A 22,925-nucleotide genomic window follows, 5' to 3' on the forward strand; every position below is an offset into this window, starting at 1 on the left:
GAATCTTTCCATCCCTAATTTTTATTGCTCCACTATTGGCAGTCTAGCTGCCAAGCTCTGGAATTCCCTTAATAAACCTCATTCTCTACAAAAGGTGACTTTCACCTGTTCTATTATCTTCTCATGTGGCTTTTGTCAAAATTTGTTTTTACAACACTCCTGCAAAGTCCTTTTGGTATGCTGTACAATACTGGAAGTGTCTTAAAAATACAAGTTGTTATTGATATTGTTACCCTACCACACAAATTATTAATTTTATCATTTTAGAGCATTAAGTGCAGGCTTGAAAATGGGGCACCAAACATTTATCTATTTAGTTGTGTGCAATTTTATATAGTTGGGACTTTATCATTTGTAATCCATTAGTCTTCCAGATTGACAACCTTGTTTGCCTACTTCAGGGCGGCTAACATCAGAAGTAATCTATTGGTTGTCAAGTGTTTATGGCACCCTGAGGACACAACTAACTGCTGTGTAAATACAAGTTCCCCCTTTTTGGGAAATTTGTTTCTTTTTGCACCTGGACCCACATGGACCAAATCTGTACTTCACATACCAAGATCAAAATGACCTTACATAAGAAGTGGCTAAGATAGAACCAGAAGACTTACGATGTATCTCAAAACTCTTTCTTGATCCTGGTGTAGGGTGCTGTAAGCATTTTACATGCATAGAGACCTCTGTATATCATTGATTCGCTTCGTTATGATGAATTTATTTGCTGTTTGGATTAACCAGAATTTTATTCAGCAGCCCCCTAATGTTCAAAAATGTGAAATTGAAGCAAATTGATTCCTCACTAGGAAAAATATAACATTTGATTACTTTGTGAAATCTAAATTGTCTTTGCCATCTTTAATTCCCACAAAGATTAGCAGCAAAGGTTTATTTTGTATAATGAACAATAATGTGATCCATGAAATTTTTCTTTTGCCAACGTTTCAGTTTCAAGTGTCTAAGTAAGTGATGCATCACCTTAAGTACTGGAATAACTATTTTACAGTCACTGGATTATTGTTCAATTATCAATATTTCATTCATTGTAAAAGGTCTTGATTTTATGCTGTTTCTTTATTAGTGTGGGACCATACAGTGCTGAAGCTGCCCCAGTATCTTGTAAGGAATCATTAGATGCCTGAATATTTTGATTTGTACTGATTAGTTGCAATCCTTGCAGAAGATGCTCCTGTCTCCAAAGGTCATCTTGAAAAGCTGGAGTTTAAAATACTTATTGAATGCAAGCAGTCTTTATGTCATTAGACCAATAACTCAGAAGTTAAATTTTGTTCAATTTTATTCTGCAGAAAGACCACTTTTTTCTTATTGACAAGTATGGAGTGAAAAAAAAGTAACCGTATTTTAAAATGCTGAATACAATTAACATTTGGTCAAGGCACATACAAGACTGGCCAAAGGGCTAACAATGCACTTTGGTTTAATTTTATTTTTAAAAAGTACCTTTTCTTGTGGCAATAAAGAAGTCTGTGGCTCCAAGTCTAAACGTAATAGCAAATAACGTATACCGTAAGCTGGAATGATGTGTTTACAACCACTATCATATTTCTGGTATTGAGTTATTTCTGTGCAACATACTCAGGCATGAACAACATACATAGTTTCCCCTTAAATCCTGAATTAAAATTGTCTTCAAGTGTACTATTCATCTGCAGGATACCTACCTTCAGTAGCTAGTAAAAGGACCTGTGCTTACACTACAAGGTTCTCAAATACGCTTTAAAAAGGTCTCTGAATGTTCAGCACTTGTAAGAAAACCACCTTCACAGCTGACAAGCAATCTTCCATCAACAGAACACGAAATTTAAATTCTCTTAAATCTTTTAAGATTATCAAAGAAAAAATACAAATTACTAGAAGTTACTAAAATATAGAATTGCAATTGGTGGTCAGGTATCCGTACTGCACAATTCAGCAATAATCACCTGGATTCTGCAACTTTATTGATACAAAGTTCATTAAATATAAATTATATGGCAAATGTGCAGTCATGTTTCCTCCAATATTCACAAATCCAGTGTTTCCAAGTAATACAGCCATTTCTGTAGTCCCTTTCAGTTAGCAGTTCTGCAATTATCACGAGTGAGAGTGATCTGAATCTGGTATTCCACTGTCCCTGTAGCTTCTGTTGCTACTGTTAGTTTCACTGTGGTTGTTTTTGTACAAACTCATCCCATTAGGTGGAAATATAGTGTGTATTACAAACTCTTCTTTTGCTGCTTGCTCACTGTTCATTGGAATCATCTGAAATGCCGTTTCTCTAATTTCTAAAATCGAGTTATCCTTCTTGGTTCCAGCCTCTGCATAATCGTCATCCTTCCTTCTCCGCCCTCTGTTATACACACAATTTTTCGAGAAAGGGGTTCCAGTTCTGTGCAAGTAACAGCAGACCAGTGCGAGTAAAGCGATTACCACGACTGCCACTGCACCCCCTATGATGCCTGCTAAAGTCAGGCTTGTGTTTCTGTAAAGCTCCTTCTCCTGCTCCCTGTTAAGGGTGGTCGTAGGGTTGTGTGTCTTCAGAGATGCGGTCTCTGTTTCAGTGCAGACTGGGGTCTCATCTAACAGATACACATTGCTGGTTTCCATGGGAACCATACATATGCGATAGAATGACCCTGGCTCAAGGGCTGTAAGCAAGTATTCACTTCTCTCGCTATGCACAATGGTTTCAGTGATAGATCCCAATGCAGGATTATGTCCCATCTTAAGCCAACTGAGCCTGAGTGCTGTCATAGGCAGGAATGTCTTCCAAGTAATATGAATTGTATCTACACTCACAGATTTCACACTGAGTCGGACAGCTGTGCTCCCAGGAACAGCTGTGGGCTGGTAGTTGTTAACACGGTCTGTTTTTTTCCCACCTGGCTGTTTCGTCACAAATGAAGGCCATTGTTCCTGTGTGGCCGGTAACACAACTGAAGATGCAGGAGTGCGTGACGTGGAGGTGAGGATAGTTTCTGAGGTGATGTCTTTGCAGCCAAACATAGTGACTGCTAGGTCCTTAATAGCCATGCCTCTAACTTTTTCAGGTGATTGGCACATTAGTCCACGGGCATTGACCCCGGTCGGAAGTGAGCGAAGCCAGTCCCGAACCCACCTCATTTTGCAGCCACAATACCAGGGGTTGTTACGGAGCAACAACTGGGTCAGGTTATTCAGATTATCAAAGATTCCCTGAGGCAAGTGGGTTAAATTATTATTAGACAAGTCCAACCGATGTAATTGTCTGAGATAGGAAAAGGCATTGGTGGGGATCAAATTAATATGATTTTCTTGAAGGTGGAGCTTCTGCAAGCTTGTTATGGGTAGAATTGGGGGAGAAGTAAGAACATTGCGCACAAGAGATAACTCTGTAAGGTTCACAAGGTTGTTGAAAACCTTATCTTGGAGCCCTTGATTGCTCAGCAAATTCCCATCTAACACCAGACGTTTCAGGCCAGTGAGCTGTCTAAGGGCGTCCTCTGAAATGGTGGCAATACGATTGTCATCCAGTCTTAGTTCTTCAATAGTGCTGGGGAGTCCAATGGGTATACTACTGAGGTGATTCCTTGACAAAAAAATTAATCTCAGATACTTACTATCTCGAAAGGCGCCTTCTTCAATACTAACAGCAGATACTGAATTATCATCCAAATGCAGCCTTTCCAAATAGGGTATTTTCGAAAGTGAATCCAAGGAGATGGCCCTTATATTGTTTTCCTGCAAATGGAGTTCTTTAATGTATTTTGGTATATTGGTGGGAAATTCATCCAGACTATTTCTGTACAAGTAAATAGTTTCCACCTTCACTAAATTCAGGAGTTCTCTTGGAATTCCAGCATTTTTAATTTGATTGTTCTGTAGGAAAAGGGTTGTGGAGTCCTCAGGAATTCCTGTTGGTATGGATGTCAGTCCTCTGTCATTGCAGTACACGAAACCTCGATCGCACCGACATACTGAGGGACACGATCCCACAGTGACAGACTGCATCATCAGTCCCAGAAGTAATCCTATGCCAGCCCATGCAAACAAACTCCAGGCCGTGCTGGTCATGTTTAAGGATATTTTTGATTGGCAGGTCATTCAATCTCTTAAAACCTAGAAGGCAGAGAAAAGATACATTTTGAATATAAGCTGAGCTGCAAGAAAATAATATAAGCAGTTCGAAAACATTGTTGAATTAAATATCTTTAAAAATGCCAGTTATTGTGGGGGAAAAATACTTATTTTGCTTTGAAATTATTAGGAAGAGACTTGTACCCTGTCAGTTCTTTGAAATAGCTTTTTTCTAACTGTCTTCAGATCAGAAGACCAGGGTTTGAATCATTTTGTGACTTGTGCTGGTTTCCTAAAGACCAGTTGTTTTTATTATAAGTTTGCCTTTGAGTGCCCTCTGAGGCTGAGTGTCCTGGTCATCTGTGGTTATAGTTTGTTTTGTGCTTATGGTCTCACGAAGCTAAGTGTGTACTTCGTAAAATCAAGGAGGAAAATATGTCAGCTTGGTCACACAAGACATTTGTAACTGTTTAAAGAAAGCAACACTCACGCAAGTCTATTAATCTTAGCATGGCACAGAATCTGGCTTAATATAAAGTATATAGCATCCTAAAAGAAAGACTTGCATTTCTGCAATTCTTTTCACAGCATTCCAAAGCACTCAAAGACAATTAAGTACTTTTGTACAAATTATAGTTGTATTAAGAAATGCAGCAACCAGTTTGCACACAACAAACTCCCGTAGACAGCAATCTGAGAATGACCAGATCATCGGTTTAAAAGTTCTAAGCAAGGGATAATATTGGCCCAAGGCCCTCAGGATGAGGTTTTCCCCATTTCTTCCTTGAGGGGAAAACAGACTGCATGTCCAATAAAGCAGCACTCCCTCAGCAGAATCATAGGGTTAAAGAGCACTGAAATAGGCCCTTTGGCCCCACCCATCCATGCTGTCCACAGACCAAAATGTCTATGTACTGTATTTGAATATCGGCCTGGAGTGATTGTGCTCAAGTAACTGGAGTTTGACTGAAACCCACAATCTTCTGACTCGGGCTAGAGCACCATCGAGCAAGTCAGAAATGACACTATTGTCAGATCACCTTGACCCCTGTTGTTTAATTAACTATATTTTGTCATGTTACTCATTGCCAGTGTAAATTATTTGCTTGGTACTGATTCATGCCAGCATCCAGAAAAATGTTGTTCCGATTGAAACTTCAGGGTGAAATAACCATAGCCTCTACAAAATACAGTTAACATCATTTTATCGCAGTGTTGCAGTATTATGTGACTGCTTACAGTTATCCATGCTAGCATTAAAGGAAAGCAACCTTACCACATTTAGTGCATCCCAGAAAATCTTGTGCTTGCCAAAATAATCTCGGAACATGAATTTAACATTTCCAGGTAGTATTTCCTTTCCTCCTGAATGGTGCTCCAGTTCAACTCCCTCCAGTACAGTGGCTATTTCCTTCTGTCTTGCTGTTTACACAGCTGATTCTGATTTATATTCCAGACCACCTGACTTGTCCCCAATCTTTCAGTGAACATGCCAAAAAAATTTACAGTTGCCAGATCAGCATATGAAAAAAATCTTCTTTGCTTAAAGAAACTCTATCTTCTAGCCACTCTTGCGGAAGTTGTGCTTTGCTTCCTTTGACTCTTCACCTTATATTAAAGAGCTGACACACTTAGATCTCTTTTGCTGTTTTCCACAGGTGCAGCTTGAATTAGCTCTTTTGTGCATTTGGAAAGCTTTTCTCTGTCACGTAGTGGAGAGCAGTAATGTCAAAGACTACATTGAAAGAATCATTCACATATTGAAGCTTAACTGATGATGTTTTCAATCTTACAGTTGCGCAGGGGGCTGCAAATTTATGGTTGGTCTCAAGTTGTGCACTATACGTGCAATCCTCAGAGGATCAATGTCCTAAGGGTTGATTTCTCTTTTGTTTTATCTCCTCCTCTCTTTTGGAAAACTTCCAGTTCCTTTAAGGCAAAACTGTATTCCTGGTCACTGAGGACAAGGATGGGTCGGATTTTGTCAGCTCCGAATTCCTCCCACCTGGAAATATTTTGCTTTCAAACAAAATGCTGCATCAGATATTTCCCCTTCGTTGTTGCTGAATTTTCAAAAGAATATCCCTTCTGCTAAACTTGGACCTGTGAACAGAATTGAAAAAGGCAATGGGTCGCAGACTGAAAGCACAATTTTGATAGAGTTTCAGCTGACGTAATTAAAGCTGAAAGCTGTACTTCAGGCATCAATTACTCCTGGCATTCAATTCTGATAGTGTCAGCGGCTGGATGAAACAGCCTGATTACTACATAATGAATATATCTATCTTACCAATATGCTTCAGTTGTGGGGGAACTGTTCATAGCAAGAAATCACCTTTGGCAATTATTTGGCAGATTTACTTCTTCTTGGATTCTGTATACGGTGATGGTGGCTTAACAAAATAGTAGTTGCTGTCAAAATCAGCGGTTTGAGGGAAAAATGTTTTCATACTTGCCAACACCTGCCTCAACCATTTTATAAATAGCACTGGAGTCATGCAGCAGGCTTTGCATGCTGTTATATCTCGACTCCGACAGCCAATATGGATGCTTGTATATGCTGTTGTTTCGTGATTCTTTCTTGAATGTATGGAAGCTGCTTTCATGGTGAAGAGATAACAATAAAAGAACTTTGAGAAAGTAAAATATGACTCTGTGGCCATTGCCGCGAGAATTTGGAATGATGGCAGAGTTTTCCTCTCGCATATATAGAATTATACCCTTTACGGTTAATAATGGTGGTTGGATCTGTGAAAATTCATATTGTCCTCTTTTATTGTATTGCTTCAACTCCTTTCAGCCTGGGCTGTTGCAGTGGTATTGGATGATATAGGACTCAAATTGAAGTGCTTGAGCATAAAATTGCCAATTTTGACTTGCTGCCAGGAAGGCGGGAAGTGATATGCAGGCCAACCAACAGTGCAAAATGCTGGAGCTGAGAGCCATGGTCGGAAATGGGTGATTAGAATATTTATAGAAACCATTCAACAACCAAAGGTGGTTTTATCGGTGGGGGGGGGGGTTGCAAATAGCACTTTTTACACACAAAAATCATTTTGCCCTAAAACATCTACATGATGCCTGTTGTGCAATTTCTGAAAGCATTTCAAAAGGTGCATTATATTTAGGACCATGTTTTATAAAAAATTATTTATATATTAGCACCTTTCACAACTCCAGCATGCATCTAAGTACTTTTGCAGCAAATGAAGTGCTTTTGAAAAATGTCATTGTTGTAATGGAGGAGACAGAAAAGCCAACTTCAATATAGCATTGTGCCACAAATAGCAAAGGCCAGCAGATCTGTGCAGCTCGTAACATGCATTATGGGATAAATGCCAGTAGGCCATTGGGGAGAGCTCCCTTGCTCTTGAATTTGTGCCATGGGATTATTTATGTGAAAGTGAAAGAGTAGCCTGATCTTCAGTATAAGATCACCTCAACAGTGTTGTACTCCCTTCATGCTTCACCAAAGCATCAGCATAGACTTACTTATGTTTTCAAGTCTGGGCTGCAACTGAACTCGCAACCTTCCACTTTGGAGGTGATAATACTAACTATGGCATATTTGTACACAAAAATTACGCAAATATTTAGTCTTTTCCTGTGCATTATTTAAACACAGAAACTTTTTTTTTGTGACTCCAAAATGATACTGCTGGTAAATCAATTACCTTGCCAAGTGGAAAAAAAGTCAAATTGCATTGTAATCTTGCAACCACGTTTTTTTTCACTTTGCAATCCCAAGGATGGAAACTGTTGTTGAAGGGAGAAAAGAAGGAAGGAAGAACAGTAATAATATATTTTTTTCTTCCCTGAATACCTTCCATTGAAGGTGTTTAGTATCTCGGTGTTGACCATTCTTCATCATGTGGGGCAATAGTGCAAATCAAGATCAATCTTGTTCTCAACCTCCTTTCTATCAGGGATCATTGGCTGGTGATCTGGGCAGGAATATATGCCTTGCCTGGTATGGTGACACTCCAGCTTCAAACAGCTGTAATACCAGGCATGAATGCTCTAGAACTTCAGATGCCAAACCACATAAAGCATGCACTCTCAATCGGGATGTGGTGAATGTGTTTTAGAAGATTTTTTAAAAAGCCTCAGCATTAGTTAATTTTTATTATCTCAGTTAAAATATTGAAGTTCTATCCGGTAATTTTGGGAAAGAACTGACTTTTCGTGGTATATTGGACCATGGGCTCAAGGATCAGTCTGATTTCATGCATATGATAGTATGTGCCTTGTGTCTAAGTAAAGGCATTATAACTGAAAAACTGAAAGAAAACAAGACTTGCATTTGTAGAGCACCTCTTATGATATCAGGATGTAACAAAGCACCTTTACAGGAAATGGAGTACCATCAAGAACCACAATCACCAATGTGATAAAGATTCGAAATCTGTTTTTGGTGAGGTTTATTCATGGATAAATATTGACCATAATATTGAGATAATTCCTCTGCTCCTTTTCAGAATAGTGCCATGGAACCTTTTGGATCAATCTAGAAGTGCAGACATGGTGTTTGCATTAACATCTCTCAAAAGTTCCAACCCTCCTTCATTACTGTTTTGGGAGTGTCTGCCTAGATTTTTCTACCCGAGCCTCTTAAGTGGGACTAAAACTGATGGCTTTGATTTGGAGATGTGAAAATACCTGATGTCCAATCACAATGGCTGGAATATGCTTCTCAATTGAAACGTATTTTAAACCTCTCTAAATTTCTCCTTTTGTTGAACATCTAGTTTTTGCCTTGTACTTAAGTGAAGTGCAACACAAAGTCTATGTTAGAACTGTATATGCACGACTTGTGCTCTCCTTTTATTTCCTCTTTCCCACCTTTACCCTTCAATTCTTTTGTTTTGAAAATGTGTTATATATAAAAGAACAAATGTAAATTTTCCCCATGCACTCGATTCTATTCCATTCTTGAATAATTTTCTGAAATTCTTGTAATGCTTAAATTCTAGATGGAAAGAAAACATTACAAATATTGAAAATATACACATCTGTTCATCAGCATTTGCACAGAGAATTGATAGTTTAATGCTTTGAACTAAGATTTTGAGGTGAGCTACTCTGGTTTCTTGTGGATGCTGAGAGGTCTGTGTATCTTCCAGTATTGTTTTGATTTCATTTTAATATTTGGTGAATTGTAAATTACTGTCATGTAGTGGCAAAATAATAAAATTATCTCGCACAGGAGGTGGCTATTCAGTCCACTCCATCTGTGCTGTCTCGTCAATTGAACTATCTAGTAAGTCCCAGCAATCCCATTCCTCTGCTTTTTACCCTGAGTGAACTGTAAAGATTGGTGGAGAGAAGACTGACCATTTTCTACTCTCCATTTCCTCTATTAAGTGGTCTTCTTCAAATTATGATTCAGTTTAAAGTGAGATGTACTGGCTCAACTGCACATTTTCTTTCATAATGAGGCACCAAGAATCATTACATTGATAATGGTCTGTGTTTGAGGAGCAACATACACCAGATCAATGATGAGAGCCACTTCTGTCAACTAATAGACAAGCAGCCATGGGAGGAGTTCGCATTTTAACTTGGACCTGTTCTGAAAGCTGTCTTAACCCAGCTTGAGTCAAAGAAGGCCCCAGCATTTCAAATATTAGAAATAATTTATGCTTGACTCTTAGTATGTGTGCAATATTTAAAAATTGACATTAGAATTCTGTTTGGAGATTATATGAGACAAGGGAAATGCCTCATTCCGCATTAATTGTAAAATTATTCAGCAAGGTTGGTCAAAAGATAGAGATAGTGGAATGCTAATCCTGTTTTTGTATCTGCTGCTTTGCTATTCTGTCACCTGTTAGATGTGGTTTCATGACACAGCTCCCAGTGTGCAATTCCATATGTTGTAGGGCAATGCAGAGTAAAATTGGCATTACTCAGGCTGGATGCAAATTTCAGGCATACTGGCCTCAGCAGATCTGGCACATTAGAGTTTCCATTGGCTGCCTGAAAGGTAGATTCAGAACCAGCATCCTTTGACTTCTGTTAAACTCACACAGGAGCAACTTTGAATAATTCAAAAATTCTGATCCAAAGTATCACTGCATGTGGAGAAGACTCTCAGTATAACAACAGATCTAAATTTCATTTTTACAGAGTTTTGGCTATTGTTTATTTTGTCTAACTCCATTTAATTTAGAAACAAACCTGACTTCATCTTTTTAGTGCAGTTTCATATCATACGAATAACTGAAATCACTTTTTAAAAACACTGAATGTTTTGTGTATTGAGGAAGTGAGAAGTGACTCATAATGCTACTTAAAAAAAATCTCTTAAACTAGTATCTAGAAGGTAAATAGAATAAGATTTTGAGTTGCAATTTCAAAGTACTTGGGCCAAATGGTTAATGTATAGAATATATTTAGTATTTCCAATTGGTCTGTTTTTGGAGATTTCCACAGTTGAATGAGGTAAATTAAATGAGTATGTGAAGATTAAAGATTGGACTTCATTAACTTGTTCATTTAGTTTATTTGATTATTATATCTGTAAAATATGAAAAAACAGCACCTTCATGGTCCAAGCTTTTGAATTAATTTGATAGCTGGGCTTTTCTATGTGTCAACAGACTTTTCATAAATAAGCAAAAAGATTGTCCCAGATAGAGGATTGTGACAAACGTATTGTTTATTTGTTGGTAAATTCAGCAAAATTTGCCCAGTTCTTAGATTGCAAGTTTGCATCTTCTGCTGCAATTGCTGCAATTCTTATTTTGCAGAGCAGAACAACATTAGGCTTGTGGGGTGGGGGAAGAAAATCAATCTTTTGATATATGATCAAAGGCTTCAAATGGCAATTAATGCACTCTAGGGATGACTTAACACGGCTTCAACATCCATTTACACACTGTGTGCTGAAGTTACTTGGTGGGATGATCTTTCTAAATTATGTCAAAATCATTTGAGAAATAAGTGAGTACATTGGGATGACCATATATAGTTAACTGCAGTATAGTTAGAATTTTGCAAACACCAAAGGTCTAAAGGTATTTAATATTTTTTAAGGTTTTAAATGAGCTGGTTTCTAAACATGTTTGGCATGCAAACCCCCACTGGCAGTAGTATTGTTCCAATGGCAAAAACAGTCTGTTTTGGTGAAAGTACTGAAACTCATTAAGTTCTTGTGTACCAAAGGACTTATTTCTTTTTTTTCGCTACCTTCCAAATTGCAGCAGGACAAAAGGCATGACAACTCTTTGAAAGTGGACACCGCTTCTGACTTGTGAATTAGTTGGAACGGTTGTGATTTTCATAAAGCTCCCCTTAGCTTAGCTTCTCCGATTATATGTGCTTCCTGGCCTTGCCTTTCCATTCACATCTATGCTGATAACAGCAAAGAATGTCTTTGCATATCAAAAGCTACAGTGATCCTAACCAAATAGAAGTGGGGAATCCTGCTGCCCTGCTCAGTCTGGCCTACTCCGAAGCTGTTGCTCTCTATTCACTGCTACTGAATCCTAATAGCTTAGCCTGTGGTACAAAATTAAATGAACCCTCTTTGTGCAGACTGTATTGCCTGGTCCCTAAAAGCTATGCCAGGCAGACAGTGTAGGGTGATTTTTTTTTCAAGGAAAGCTGTTAATTATTACTGAAGTCTAATGGCAAATGCCAAGTAGAATTGAAAGGCACAAGGATGTAGGAAGTTTTTATTTCATTCAAAAGAACAGTCGTCTTGATTATTTAGATTTTCTTTCAGAGTAAGCCAATAAGCAGGCATTAGGTTTAGCACAGTGACATCAAGCAAAAGTGCCCCCTTTTATACAGGGATACAACAAATAAAGAAGAAATCCATTAAAACACAGCACAAAGGAAACTAATTTGCTTAAATAATTAATGCACACTAGGCACTCCAATTCCCTCCAGTAAGGATGCAAAAGATGCATAGTCATGACTGACATAGCAGTAATCCTTTTATATTTGTTGTGCTTTATCTAAAGATTTCTGAGAGTATTCCCTTTTTTATTCCCTATATTATTTCTGCTGAGTTGCTTGAGGCACTTGTTTTGTTATATCAGTTATTATTAGTAATGTGGTTTGCATAATGCTGCAGGGCAAGTGTAGTTGTTTAAGGACATCAGTTTTTACCCCTAAATTGTATCTATTCTTCTTCCCTGTGACAAATTTCTTCATTTTAATTTATACATCTTCCCATTTTCTATAGACAACTTTTGTGCTTTGCATATTGACACCACTCAATAGTGGAAATGATTCTGTGATGTTGGTGAGAACACTTGTCTTGCCATACATTTATTGGAACAATACAGGCACTGTGTTATAATTCAACAACTTCCAGGAAAGATTAAACTTTACTATGAAATTATTGCCTCGGAGAAAGACAATAAAGGTTACACATTCCTAATTAGTATCCCCGATTTTGTCTCAGAACTGTATTGCATTGCACGTCAGCAAGTCTTAGCTAAAACTCATTGTAAAGCTTCCAGCCTTCCAGTATATGTGCTTCGTAAAGGCTCAATAACATAATGGCATACAGAATCATTAATGGCATACAGGATCATTAATAGGATGTGGTTCATCTACTGCAAGGTGGTACAAGATGTTAAATAATACTCAAATTAATAAAAAAATAGTTTGATCGACCAGGCTTGTCAGCATCATATCAGTAGCCTGTGAAAACTTAAATTCATGGCACAATTAGTTCATTTTTTTTATATGCTGTATGTAGTAACCTATCCATTTTTTCTGAGATGCAGCAGAATAATGCGTGTCTTGTACAATGAGTGTTGTCAAGGGTAATAAATGGCAGAAAAAAAGTTATGGGATGTCAGTTTAGTCTTGATTATGCACGCTGTACAGAAACTGGAAGGAATCCAAATGTAAAAGATTGAATGGGAGAAAAATTATTTTTTTGATGTTTCACTGAAATGTTTTGTGTGCACAGTGATTAGAATATGTCTGCGTGTCTTTAACTAACAAAAAAATTGCTTTGTTGGCAAAGGATTATCCTTTCTGATTTGTTAGATATGCTGCCGTACGTTATTGTAATGTTCACCAATGGTGTGTAAATACACTTCATTTTTCTAAATATCATTTCAGTTTTTTTTTAATATGAACATCTTTTTGGAAATACTGAACAGCTTCTCTTTTTGCAACATGTGTTTGAATTGTCAGTTGGTTTCTTCTGCAATTATGAATCTGTTCGACATTCTTGACTGTCTTATCTAAATTACCGCATCTGTAGTTTGCAGAAAAGCTGTCTTAAGAGAAATATCAACCTCTTTTCATAAGAAGTATTACCTAATATCTTGCTTAGATCTTGAATTGGTTAGCAATGACACCTCACGAGAAGCTGGAATGCTTCCCCAACAGAGCTATTTCTAATCTCTTGACCATGGTCTATGGCAGTTTACCCCTCTTGTTGAAAACTAAAGAGGCTCTTGACTTCAAATTACATTCAAATCAAGGAGGATTGGCCTATAAATTTTTGGAGCTCCTTAATCTAGGAAATGATGTTGTTGATAGAAGAGAATTTGCTTGTTTCTGAACAATAGTGCACTAATTTCATTACTGCTCGTTGGCGTTGATTGTGTGCAGAGGTTAATCATGGACAGATCTCATGATGCTTCATTAACTTTACAAGTCGGTGTTAAATTGAGCATTTCTAAAAACAAAATGGACGTTATCTCTTCAATTTCCATTAGTGTGCAGCTGAACAGTAGAGTAACAGTGTAGGTTTCTTGTGTGGCAAACACAAAGTGCCAGTGCCCCAGCTGACTTCATGGATTATTTTAGAATATTCTAGACAACTTTTTTCATTCTGAGTGCAATCAATTTACAGCTACATACATTCTATAGGGTTATCAATGTTACATTATTTCTAAATATTATAGCTGAAGGTTTTGGATTTCTTAGCCTGTTTCACTGGAGAACATTTTGTTGGAGTAGGAACTGATTAAATTTGTGAGTGAAAGTGCACAAATCTTACTTTCACAAGAAGGTTATGTACTCAACATCATTGGGACTTCTTATTTTACTTTAACATGGTTGGTGTAATTATCCTGCATAAACTTAATTCAATTCTCTCACTGAGGCCAATTTTAAAACTGTGTAAAGTTTGCCCACAGATTTTAGAATAAACATCTCCATGCTTTTACATTCTCTATTTTAGCAAGTGAATTTTTACAGATCTTGTCCTCGTTTCTTGTCACTGGCTATGTGCTACTTATGGTCCTCAGCACTATTTGCTTGGTTCCTAGGGATCTTGTACCTATAAACATCAGAGGAGAGAACAAAGGCAGGGTTTGTGCCTCAAGTACAGGGGAGCTTTTTGTTTTTTTCCCTTATGGACTCCAAATGAAATATCTCAAGGAAAGCAGTTTAACTAATCTGCACTGGTTCTCTAAAAGGCCTGTCAGTATGTTATGCTTGCTTGGTAAAAGAAATGCCATCCATTAAATGGTGACATTCTCTGTAACTTAATTTTTTTCTTTATTTCAAGTGGTAACCTTCCTTCAGAGCTCATGTTTTCACCATTAAGAGATTGCACTAGTCTTGAAATCTGAAGACAGCTTATTACAAAGAAGTTTACTGATGGCTTGGGAATGTGTGAGAATTATTCTTCATTTTAGTATTTTCTCTAATTTCTCTTCTTAAATCTGTGATTTTTTTTGTGTCTGCCATTCGTGTCCTGCATTATTGAATGTGCAGCTTTGTAAGGTAATAGCTCCTGTGGCATTAACTGAGCTCTTTCAAATTATTATCTAAGTGAGTTTTTTTAAACACTGGTTGTAAACAGTTATGGTATTGGTGGGTTCCATATTCTTGAAGAAAATTTTAATAAAAAGAATCATGCGCCCGGTCTTTGCTATGAATAGCATGCTGGATTGAATTCCGATTTTAATTTAAAGCATGAAGGTATCTGATTTGACTAGAAGACATCTTGTTTACATCACTCACTTTTATTCAAAACAGTTTGTTTGAAAAAGGATCTCTTGAAATTCAAACATTGTGTTTGAAAGCAAACTAAGTCAGAATTAAGTTCAACCGTGCAAAATCGGATGCTACCCTTTTTAATTGGAATTTTGTGGCCTAAAAAGTTACAAGATCCTAAATCTGTTCCAGATTTAGCTAATCAAAACAATCTGGCTTAACAGCATGTTCATAGATGAGGTCAAAGACTCTCTTGTTTTACTTCCTTGCAAGGACGATATTTTCTTTTTCTGTGGTTGAAAGTAGCTGCATTTTATCCAGTATAGCTTTTGCCCACTTGGTGGTGATAGGTACTGTAAGTTGCCAGCCTTATAGGACCCTCGAATTGCATGCTGACTGCTGGTGTTCACCTTAGATTGCTTTAATTAGGATAAAACCTTCTGTCAAAAGAAACTACAGCAGCCTTTCACTTAAAAAAATTGCTGGGTAGTTTATTTCTTTCAGCATAACTTTGTGCGCTGTTCGGCCATTGCAGGCTTCGGCCATTGATGCATTTTTATCAGAGGGAAGCTTGCTTAAGCTGCTGCTTTGTACAGCTGCCAGTTTTGTACTCAGTTGGGTGTAATTTATAATTGTGTTTTGGTCCCTGCAGTCAAAATAATAAATCCTTTGTTGCAGTACACAACTTGAGGCTGTGGATGTTAAATGATTGGAGATTTTCTTCTGCCTGTGAATTTAGGTTGGGTGGGAGCTGCAGAAGAGGGAAAAGGTGGTATGGTTCGATAAAGGGAAAGACATATGCTTTGCTTAAACCCTTTCTATTCATTTTGGAGATAACCTTGCTGTGATTTAGTTTAGTCACAAGATATTCAAGTGATTTTCTCCATGCCATCTCTGTAAACCATAGCCCACAAGTACTAATTGTGGGAGACTGAGAATATTTGTCCAAAATAATCTTGGAGAAGCATGTGATTTGTATTTTTTATTTTGCCTTGCCTGAAAATAAAACTGAAGAACTTTAAGGAATTCAGTACATTGGTAAATGTAGTTTAGACTTCAGAATATATATAAGTAGCTATGACTTTTTAATTGTCATGTTCTGACTGGTCATGCAAGAGCAAACTTCACAGCCGAATTATTCTGGCTAGGCGACTCGAACTAAATCTCGATAACACAATGACTAAAATCCAATTAGGACTGCGAGGATTTTTGCCAGCTTGCTTCTGACTGCAACAAATATTGACCTGAAGAGTTTATTTATTGCAGTGGCATTAAATCAAGGGGCATCATTCTCTTTTCTGTGTGTTTCTGTGATTTTTATTTTGTATCGGTGAGCTGTTGATACTATCATATGAATGAATGCATGGGTGTTTCCTTTCAAGATACTTTTCACTGTTAACATTTGGTAAAAGGTACTGAGATGTGAAATCCAGGAGTCTACACGGTGAAAACTATTGCCTTGTGTGGCAAGGTTTCAAATGTGACTGAGTATGCCAGGCTGCATGCTTTACTACTGACATAACAATTTTTTCACAGGTTTTGTCATTTTTTTTCTTTAAGTTAAATAATCTACAAGACACACCAGAGGGTTTTGTTTTGAAAGTAGGAACCAATAATGAAAAAGGAATGCTGAGCATTAAAGGATGAAGTAATAAATCTGTTTGCATCTTTGGATGTAAATTGGACTTGGTTATTTTAGTTTGATTGCAACATCAGTGATAAAAGTAGGTCTGTATTTTCTACCTTTAATGTGGCTCATGATATAGATTTCAAACCTGCTACTTTCATGAGGTAATAACTCTTCATGTTCTGTTGGTATATTAGTGCTGAAATTCTATTGATTGCTTGTGACTATCAGAATCAAAATTGCCAAGGCAGCCTTACTCACACCATTTATCATTTTTAAAAATACAGCCTATTGTTATAAACTATAATAATCCTTGTTATGAATGTAACTACACTTACCGGCTAAAAAGAAGAAACTTCAAGAATCCAGCATCTGTGAAAACACCAGTTAATTATTCCAGCTTGTTATGAGAAAGGATAGGAAGCAATCGATTTGTCTGTCTGAAAGCAACAAGCAAAAAAACAGAGGGAATCTCTGCCTTGCACCATTCCCATTCAGCCCTTGTGCACTGTTACGAGTGGGAGTAGTCAGACAAGTAGAGCGCTCCAGAAATTCTGAAGTTAAAGCTTTGTCTAGCAGTAGTTGAATAGACTGATGAGGTCACAGGTAGGCAGGACTTGGATGAGGTAAGACGATTGATTCATGCTCAGGCGAGTACATTTCAGACACTAGAGGGAGTCAAAGCAGGGGGAGCGGTAGTGGTGGCAGTATAATGTGAACAAGTCCAAGATTACATTTGATAGATTCGGCTTCTCATTTGCTAAAACGAACTCCTTATTAAGTAGTTGAATTATCTTTTTCGAATCTAATATTGCTGAATAAGAATGAAGTGGAAAATAAATTGAGAGGACCCAACAAAATATTTAGACATAGAGTCCTTGGGGTATAAGTGATATCAGATTCTCTCTGCATTTAAATGAAAACTAATCCTCTTGATAGGCACTTATGCCAAGCAGCATGAAGGAAGGCTATTCTGTGAAGGCCACAATAATTCTACCAAAAAGCTTTCAGAAAATAAACTTGCAAGTTATTTCTACCGCCTTGCCCAATTCCCCACAAAGCAAACTCAGTTTTTTTTCTAAGGAAGGTTTCAAGAATTTGGTTTTTAAAAAATGCTTCAGTTACAGTCTCCCAAAACTTTATTTATTCTACCCTTTATTATCTTCAGTATGTTTGTCTGGACATTGAAGTGTTAGGTCATCACACATTACTATCAAAGAGGAAGGTCAATAGCTGATTAAAAACAATGTTGGTTTCATTGCTTTGTGATTTCAAGGGGTGCCAAGGCCATTTTGTCATCAAACTTTAAATAACCTCTATGCCTTTTGCTCTGGCCTTCAGGTAACAAATAAACTAGGTGTCTGCAATAATTGGGAAGATTTGGACTGGAGCCAACAAAACTTATGAGTGGATCATCTGTTTGTTTATTTCATTGCAATTTCACAGCTAACTATACAGAAATTTTCTGCAGTGTTTCCACACCTTATACAGTGAATAGGTTTTGCACAATTTTTCATTGGTTGGTTGTAAACAGCTTTTGGACAAGCCTGACAATGTGTAAGGTGCTATAAAATGTCAGATTTGCTTTGTTGGCAGTAAGCATTCTAATCCCTGAATGTATTCTCAATTCTAAGGAGCAGATACGTTTTGATGGGCTTCCTGGCAAACAGAATTCCGACCATGTGTAGCAGCAACAACAGCAACTTGTATTTACATTGTGGTCGTAACATTGTAAGGCATCCAAGATGTTGCATGGAACGGTTGTCAAGTAAAATTTAATACCAAGCTGCAAAAGAGGTATTAGTATTGATGCCAAAAGCTTGGTCAAGAAGTAGGTTTAAAGTGCAACTTAAAGGAAGAAAGTGAGGCAAAGATATCTTCAGAAGGAATTTCCAGAGCTTCAGGCTTTGGCAGCTGGAAGCACTCACCAGTTGTGGAGCAATTAAAATCAGGGATGCTGAAGAGGCCTCAATTGGATATCTCAGAAGGTTGCAGGGATGAAGGAGATTACAGGGATGGGGAAGGGAAAGACATAAAGGGAGTTGAAAACAAGAAAGAAGTTTAAAATCGGAGATCAGTCAGCTGCAAGTTATCCTTACTGCCATGGGAACATGACCACGGATGTACTTCGGCTGATGTAATAATAACGTATAGATTCTGCAGCCAACTCAAACAGACTGAGCTACATTTTCTTTTTAACCTCTGGACCCTTTTCGAACTTCTCTAAAGCTGACATAGGAAATTCTATGTTTTGTTGTAACCATGTTCGATCTGTTCTGCTAAGGTATTTGGATATAATAGTACCATTTATCTCCTGGGAGCTAATGCTATCTTATACAAGTTAAGCCATGGTGAAGGGGACTGGTGGTGGTTTCCTTGGATGGTGTCAATATTTGCATAGTTCCCTAGTCTGTTGATATTTGCCAACGTCTGTGGGAATGTGTCAATATTTGAACGCAGCTCTACATTGAAAATCTCCTTGAAGGAAACATAGGTTTGGGGTATCCTGCAGTGTAAAGCATGAGCCAGTAAAATTGGAGTCAGGATGCAGTGATTTGGTCCTGAGGAATTTGCATGGAGAAAGCTGTTTAGTTTCAAAATGAAGTTTTCTTTACAAAAAAAAAAGTCTCTACCTCAAAACCCTTCACTATTTTATTTGAACAGGACAATATTATGACAAAATGATCGATGGCACTTTTATGTCAGTCCCCTAGCAAAAGCTTTCCCAGCATTTCTCTCCTAGGATAGTATGTAAGTGCTAAGTTTCCTGCTTAGACCTGGAGAAATCAGGCTCAGTTTTTAGTTGTGTGGCCCCTGGTCAACATCGATCGCACCTCGGATTCTTCTTGAATGCAACTGTGCAAATGTGCAACAACGATAGCAGGGCTTCTCTTGTTGCCTGGAAACAGACATCAAAGGCTAAACACATTATTCCAGCAGCAGCCACTTGCATTGTGATGAACAATCTTCCTTGTAAAGCCAGGAAGAATTTGCACCTGCAAAATTAAGTAAAAGCATTTTGTCATTATATCATCCTGTTCAAATAATACAGTGAAAGGTTTTGAGGTAGAAACATTTTCTTTGTAAAGACAAAATTCATCTTGAAATCAAATAGCTTTGCAAATTCCTCAGGCTTGAATCCCTGAATCCTGACTTGAGTTTTATTGGTACATGTTGACGAAGATTTTGCACGTATGGAAAAATAATGAATAGGTTAGATGAGGGAAGAGCAAGAAAAACTCCCTTAATATTTGAATATAAAAGTCATCTGACGCTTCATTTCAGTGCTGAGGGAGGTCTGCATTGTTAAAGGTGCTGCACTTAGATGAGATATTAAATCAGGGCACTGTGTTTTCTTCTTGATCCCATGGTACTATAAGAAACAATCTTGTCCCTGTGCACTACCTCCCAAGTTATCCGTCCACGGTCCCATCCAACTATCTCCTGGCCCACCTCTGGAAAAATCTACGGGTTCCTCATTGGCATCATCAGTCATCTCTGAGCCCACAGAACAAGTCACTTCAATAAGAATTCGTCTAAGAAGAAGATGAGCAGGTTTTAGTGTCTGTAGGTTCTCTTGCATTGCTAATGGCATAAGCAAATTATAGAGGTAGAACTATTAACAAGATATCCTCTAATGAAGGCAGCAACTCTTAATTAATGGCAGTGTCTGGTACAACAAAATTCAAGTGATATCACATGGTACACAGCTCTTTAAAATAACATTACACTTGTATATTCCTTAAGGCTTCACCAAATTAGATAAATAAGTTAATAATTTACATAAATAGTTGTCCGTTCAACCAACTTGGTCTCTTTGTTTACTGAAACTTTCACAGTGAACTGCATTTGATTTGTCTGATGTGTTCACTCCAGCTTCTAGTAATTCCTGTGGATCACTTGTCCAGACAAACCTTACACCTGGTCTTGCATCTTGTTCTGCATTTGTTGCTCTCACATATGTCTTCATAACCTTCTATGCATTGTATTATGTATTTTTGACTATTATCTTTTTGGTATCATCTGTATACTGCCTGCATAAAGTAAAAAACAAACTGCTGGAATAACTCTGTGGGTCGAGCAGCATCTGCAGGGAGGAGAAGGAACTGTTGACATTTCAGGTCAAGACACTGCATCAAGAAGTCTTGACTGAAAACATCGACAATTTCTTTCCTCCTATGGATGCTGCTCAACCTGCTGAGTTGCTTCAGCATTTTGTTTTTTGCTCCAGATTCCAACATCTGCTGTCTCTTGTGTCTCCATTGTCAGCATAAAACTTGACAAATACAGTAGTTGCAATCATACTTTGTATTTGGTATAGTATTGGACGCCATAAGCTCAATTGGAACGATCTCTCCTTTGCATACCTCTTAAAGCTCTCCATGTTTCACCCCATCGAGCATCCTGGCTCCCGCTCTGTCTTCCTGTAGACTCCAGACCTTTTGTTTTGCCACCTTTGTGGTTACAAAGTCATTTTCTCTGATTGCCCCATAATGTATTATTTCCAGGGCTTTCAAATCTGCTGTGATTATTTTCAGTCTGTCTGACTGTATTTTGGCTACTCTGTTTTGTGCTGTCATTAGTAAGTCCATGCCTGTTGTGAAATCCCTAAAAGGATCTTCAGAGCTTTTCAACTGCTTCCACACTGCAATGCAGTCCTCTCTCAAAACACCTCTCGACATACTTGATTCAGTCCATTCAGCAATTCTGTAAACAGCAAAAGTTGTATTCACACTGAATCCTTACCCAGAACTCAGGTAGTCTCATCTTGTCAGTCAGTATCATTTTGTGTCAGACTTGATTGATATCGCCTCTGCAGGCACTTATATAATTGGCACCTTCTGTGCTAATGTTTCACTTCCATCATTTTGAGATACATGCTTCATTTTGAGCAATGGTGAAATAAACATGTGACCAGCCCTTGCTGTCAGACATCTGAACAATCAGCACCATGAATCCATAACTATTGAAGGCAAGGTCTGTATCCTTTTTCTGTCTCTGAGGGTATATGCTTCATTAATATTTTCCATTTCCATTATAAACCCAGTTCTGGGGATGCCACATTCCCTTTGCCATCAGGCCTCATTGCAGCCCTTGGCTATATATCATACAATTTTCCTTTGAATTTCCATGTACGCATGGGCCAAACTGCTTCCTTGTCATCTCCCAAGAAAGTCACCGTTCAACTGCTTAGCTGTCTATTAGCCCAAGCTTCATGTTCTTTATTGGATGACTGTCTTCAAATTCCATCTGCAATGGTAACATTGCGTCACTATGTACGTCTTGATTCCCCCAGCTACCATTGTGGAGGAATTGCCTGTATTCACTGCAATTTCACTATGGATTGCCCCTTCTCTCGCCATTCAAGATAGTTGCATGGCAGCCATCAAACTACCATTTTCCATGCATATCTCCTTGGAGCTACAGACAGTCGCCTGGATCTGTTAGATGGAGACTCGACGGAAATTCCCAAATTCAACTGACCAGTAGTCTGCTTGGGCTGGAAGGTTCACCCCACAGTTGGAGTTGCTCCTGGATATCCTTGCTGCCCAATGTTATGATTCTTTCAAGAAAGCAGTCCCACAGTCCAGGTGACTCAGTTCAGTCTGTTCCACTGATCCTGGAGCATGTTCACAGCTTACAACTTTGAGAGGTAACTGGACACATTTACCTCTTATAGTTACCCGACAGTTTACTTCCTTCATAATACATATGGTCCCTTGCATCTAAATCTGCCCAACACCATTCTGCTACACTAAAACAGAAAATGTTTGAAATATTTCAAATACATGCCAAGGCCGTGGACAAACTGACTTGCTGTGGTATCAATTGTGTTTTTTATGAAAAAGGTGGCATTAAGTATACAGTCACTGTCCTCTGGTGATAATAGATACATTTAAGCACACCTCCTCATTATCACCTTGTGAACAGTTCTGGAGTGAAACTGTTCTATACCCTTACCCCCTTGCATCAAAGCAATAAGGGGCTCCCATTTTGCTGTCATTTACTTTCTTCAGGGACTTGGACCCCCTTACAGGGTGTCCTGCCCTGTGGTATTTGTAGCACAGGGCCATCTTGAATGGTACTGTAATGTTGGGTGTCTCCCAAAACATCTATGGTGTCCATGCTGAGGTCTCTGTCTTTTGTAGTAGCAGGACCTGCAGATTTCCTGCCTCTTGCATTCAGATAACCTACTGAATTCCTACCAAACTTACTTGTAGTCTTTGTGTGACTTGGCCACAAAGAAGGCCACAACCCTATTGCAATGTCTGTAGGCCTGTTCATTGCTTGCACCTAAATACTGCATCCTGAGTGAATCTGCTTC

At 38.1% G+C, this 22,925-nt stretch overlaps 2 protein-coding genes across 2 annotated transcripts in view; one reads left to right on the forward strand and one right to left on the reverse strand.

Moving 5' to 3' along the window:
- Window positions 1–22,925, forward strand: part of LOC127567988 (ADP-ribose glycohydrolase MACROD2-like) — an 874,651-nt gene that overhangs the window by 127,465 nt on the left and 724,261 nt on the right. The gene's annotated exons all lie outside the window — the stretch shown is intronic.
- On the reverse strand, window positions 1,279–17,155 carry flrt3 (fibronectin leucine rich transmembrane 3). Its single transcript, XM_052011048.1, has 3 exons — window positions 16,939–17,155; window positions 5,330–6,156; window positions 1,279–4,095 (listed from the first exon to the last, which is right to left on the reverse strand). Exon 3 carries the CDS (start codon window positions 4,078–4,080, stop codon window positions 2,092–2,094), a length of 1,989 nt encoding a protein of 662 aa, XP_051867008.1. The 5' UTR covers window positions 4,081–4,095; window positions 5,330–6,156; window positions 16,939–17,155; the 3' UTR covers window positions 1,279–2,091.

Source organism: Pristis pectinata, chromosome 3 (assembly GCF_009764475.1).
Source record: "Pristis pectinata isolate sPriPec2 chromosome 3, sPriPec2.1.pri, whole genome shotgun sequence".
NCBI lineage: Eukaryota > Metazoa > Chordata > Chondrichthyes > Rhinopristiformes > Pristidae > Pristis > Pristis pectinata.

What these genes read in the sequence shown, in the direction of transcription:
- flrt3 (XM_052011048.1), bottom strand. Translation starts at nt 4,080, where the DNA reads ATGACCTGCCAATCAAAAATATCCTTAAACATGACCAGCACGGCCTGG.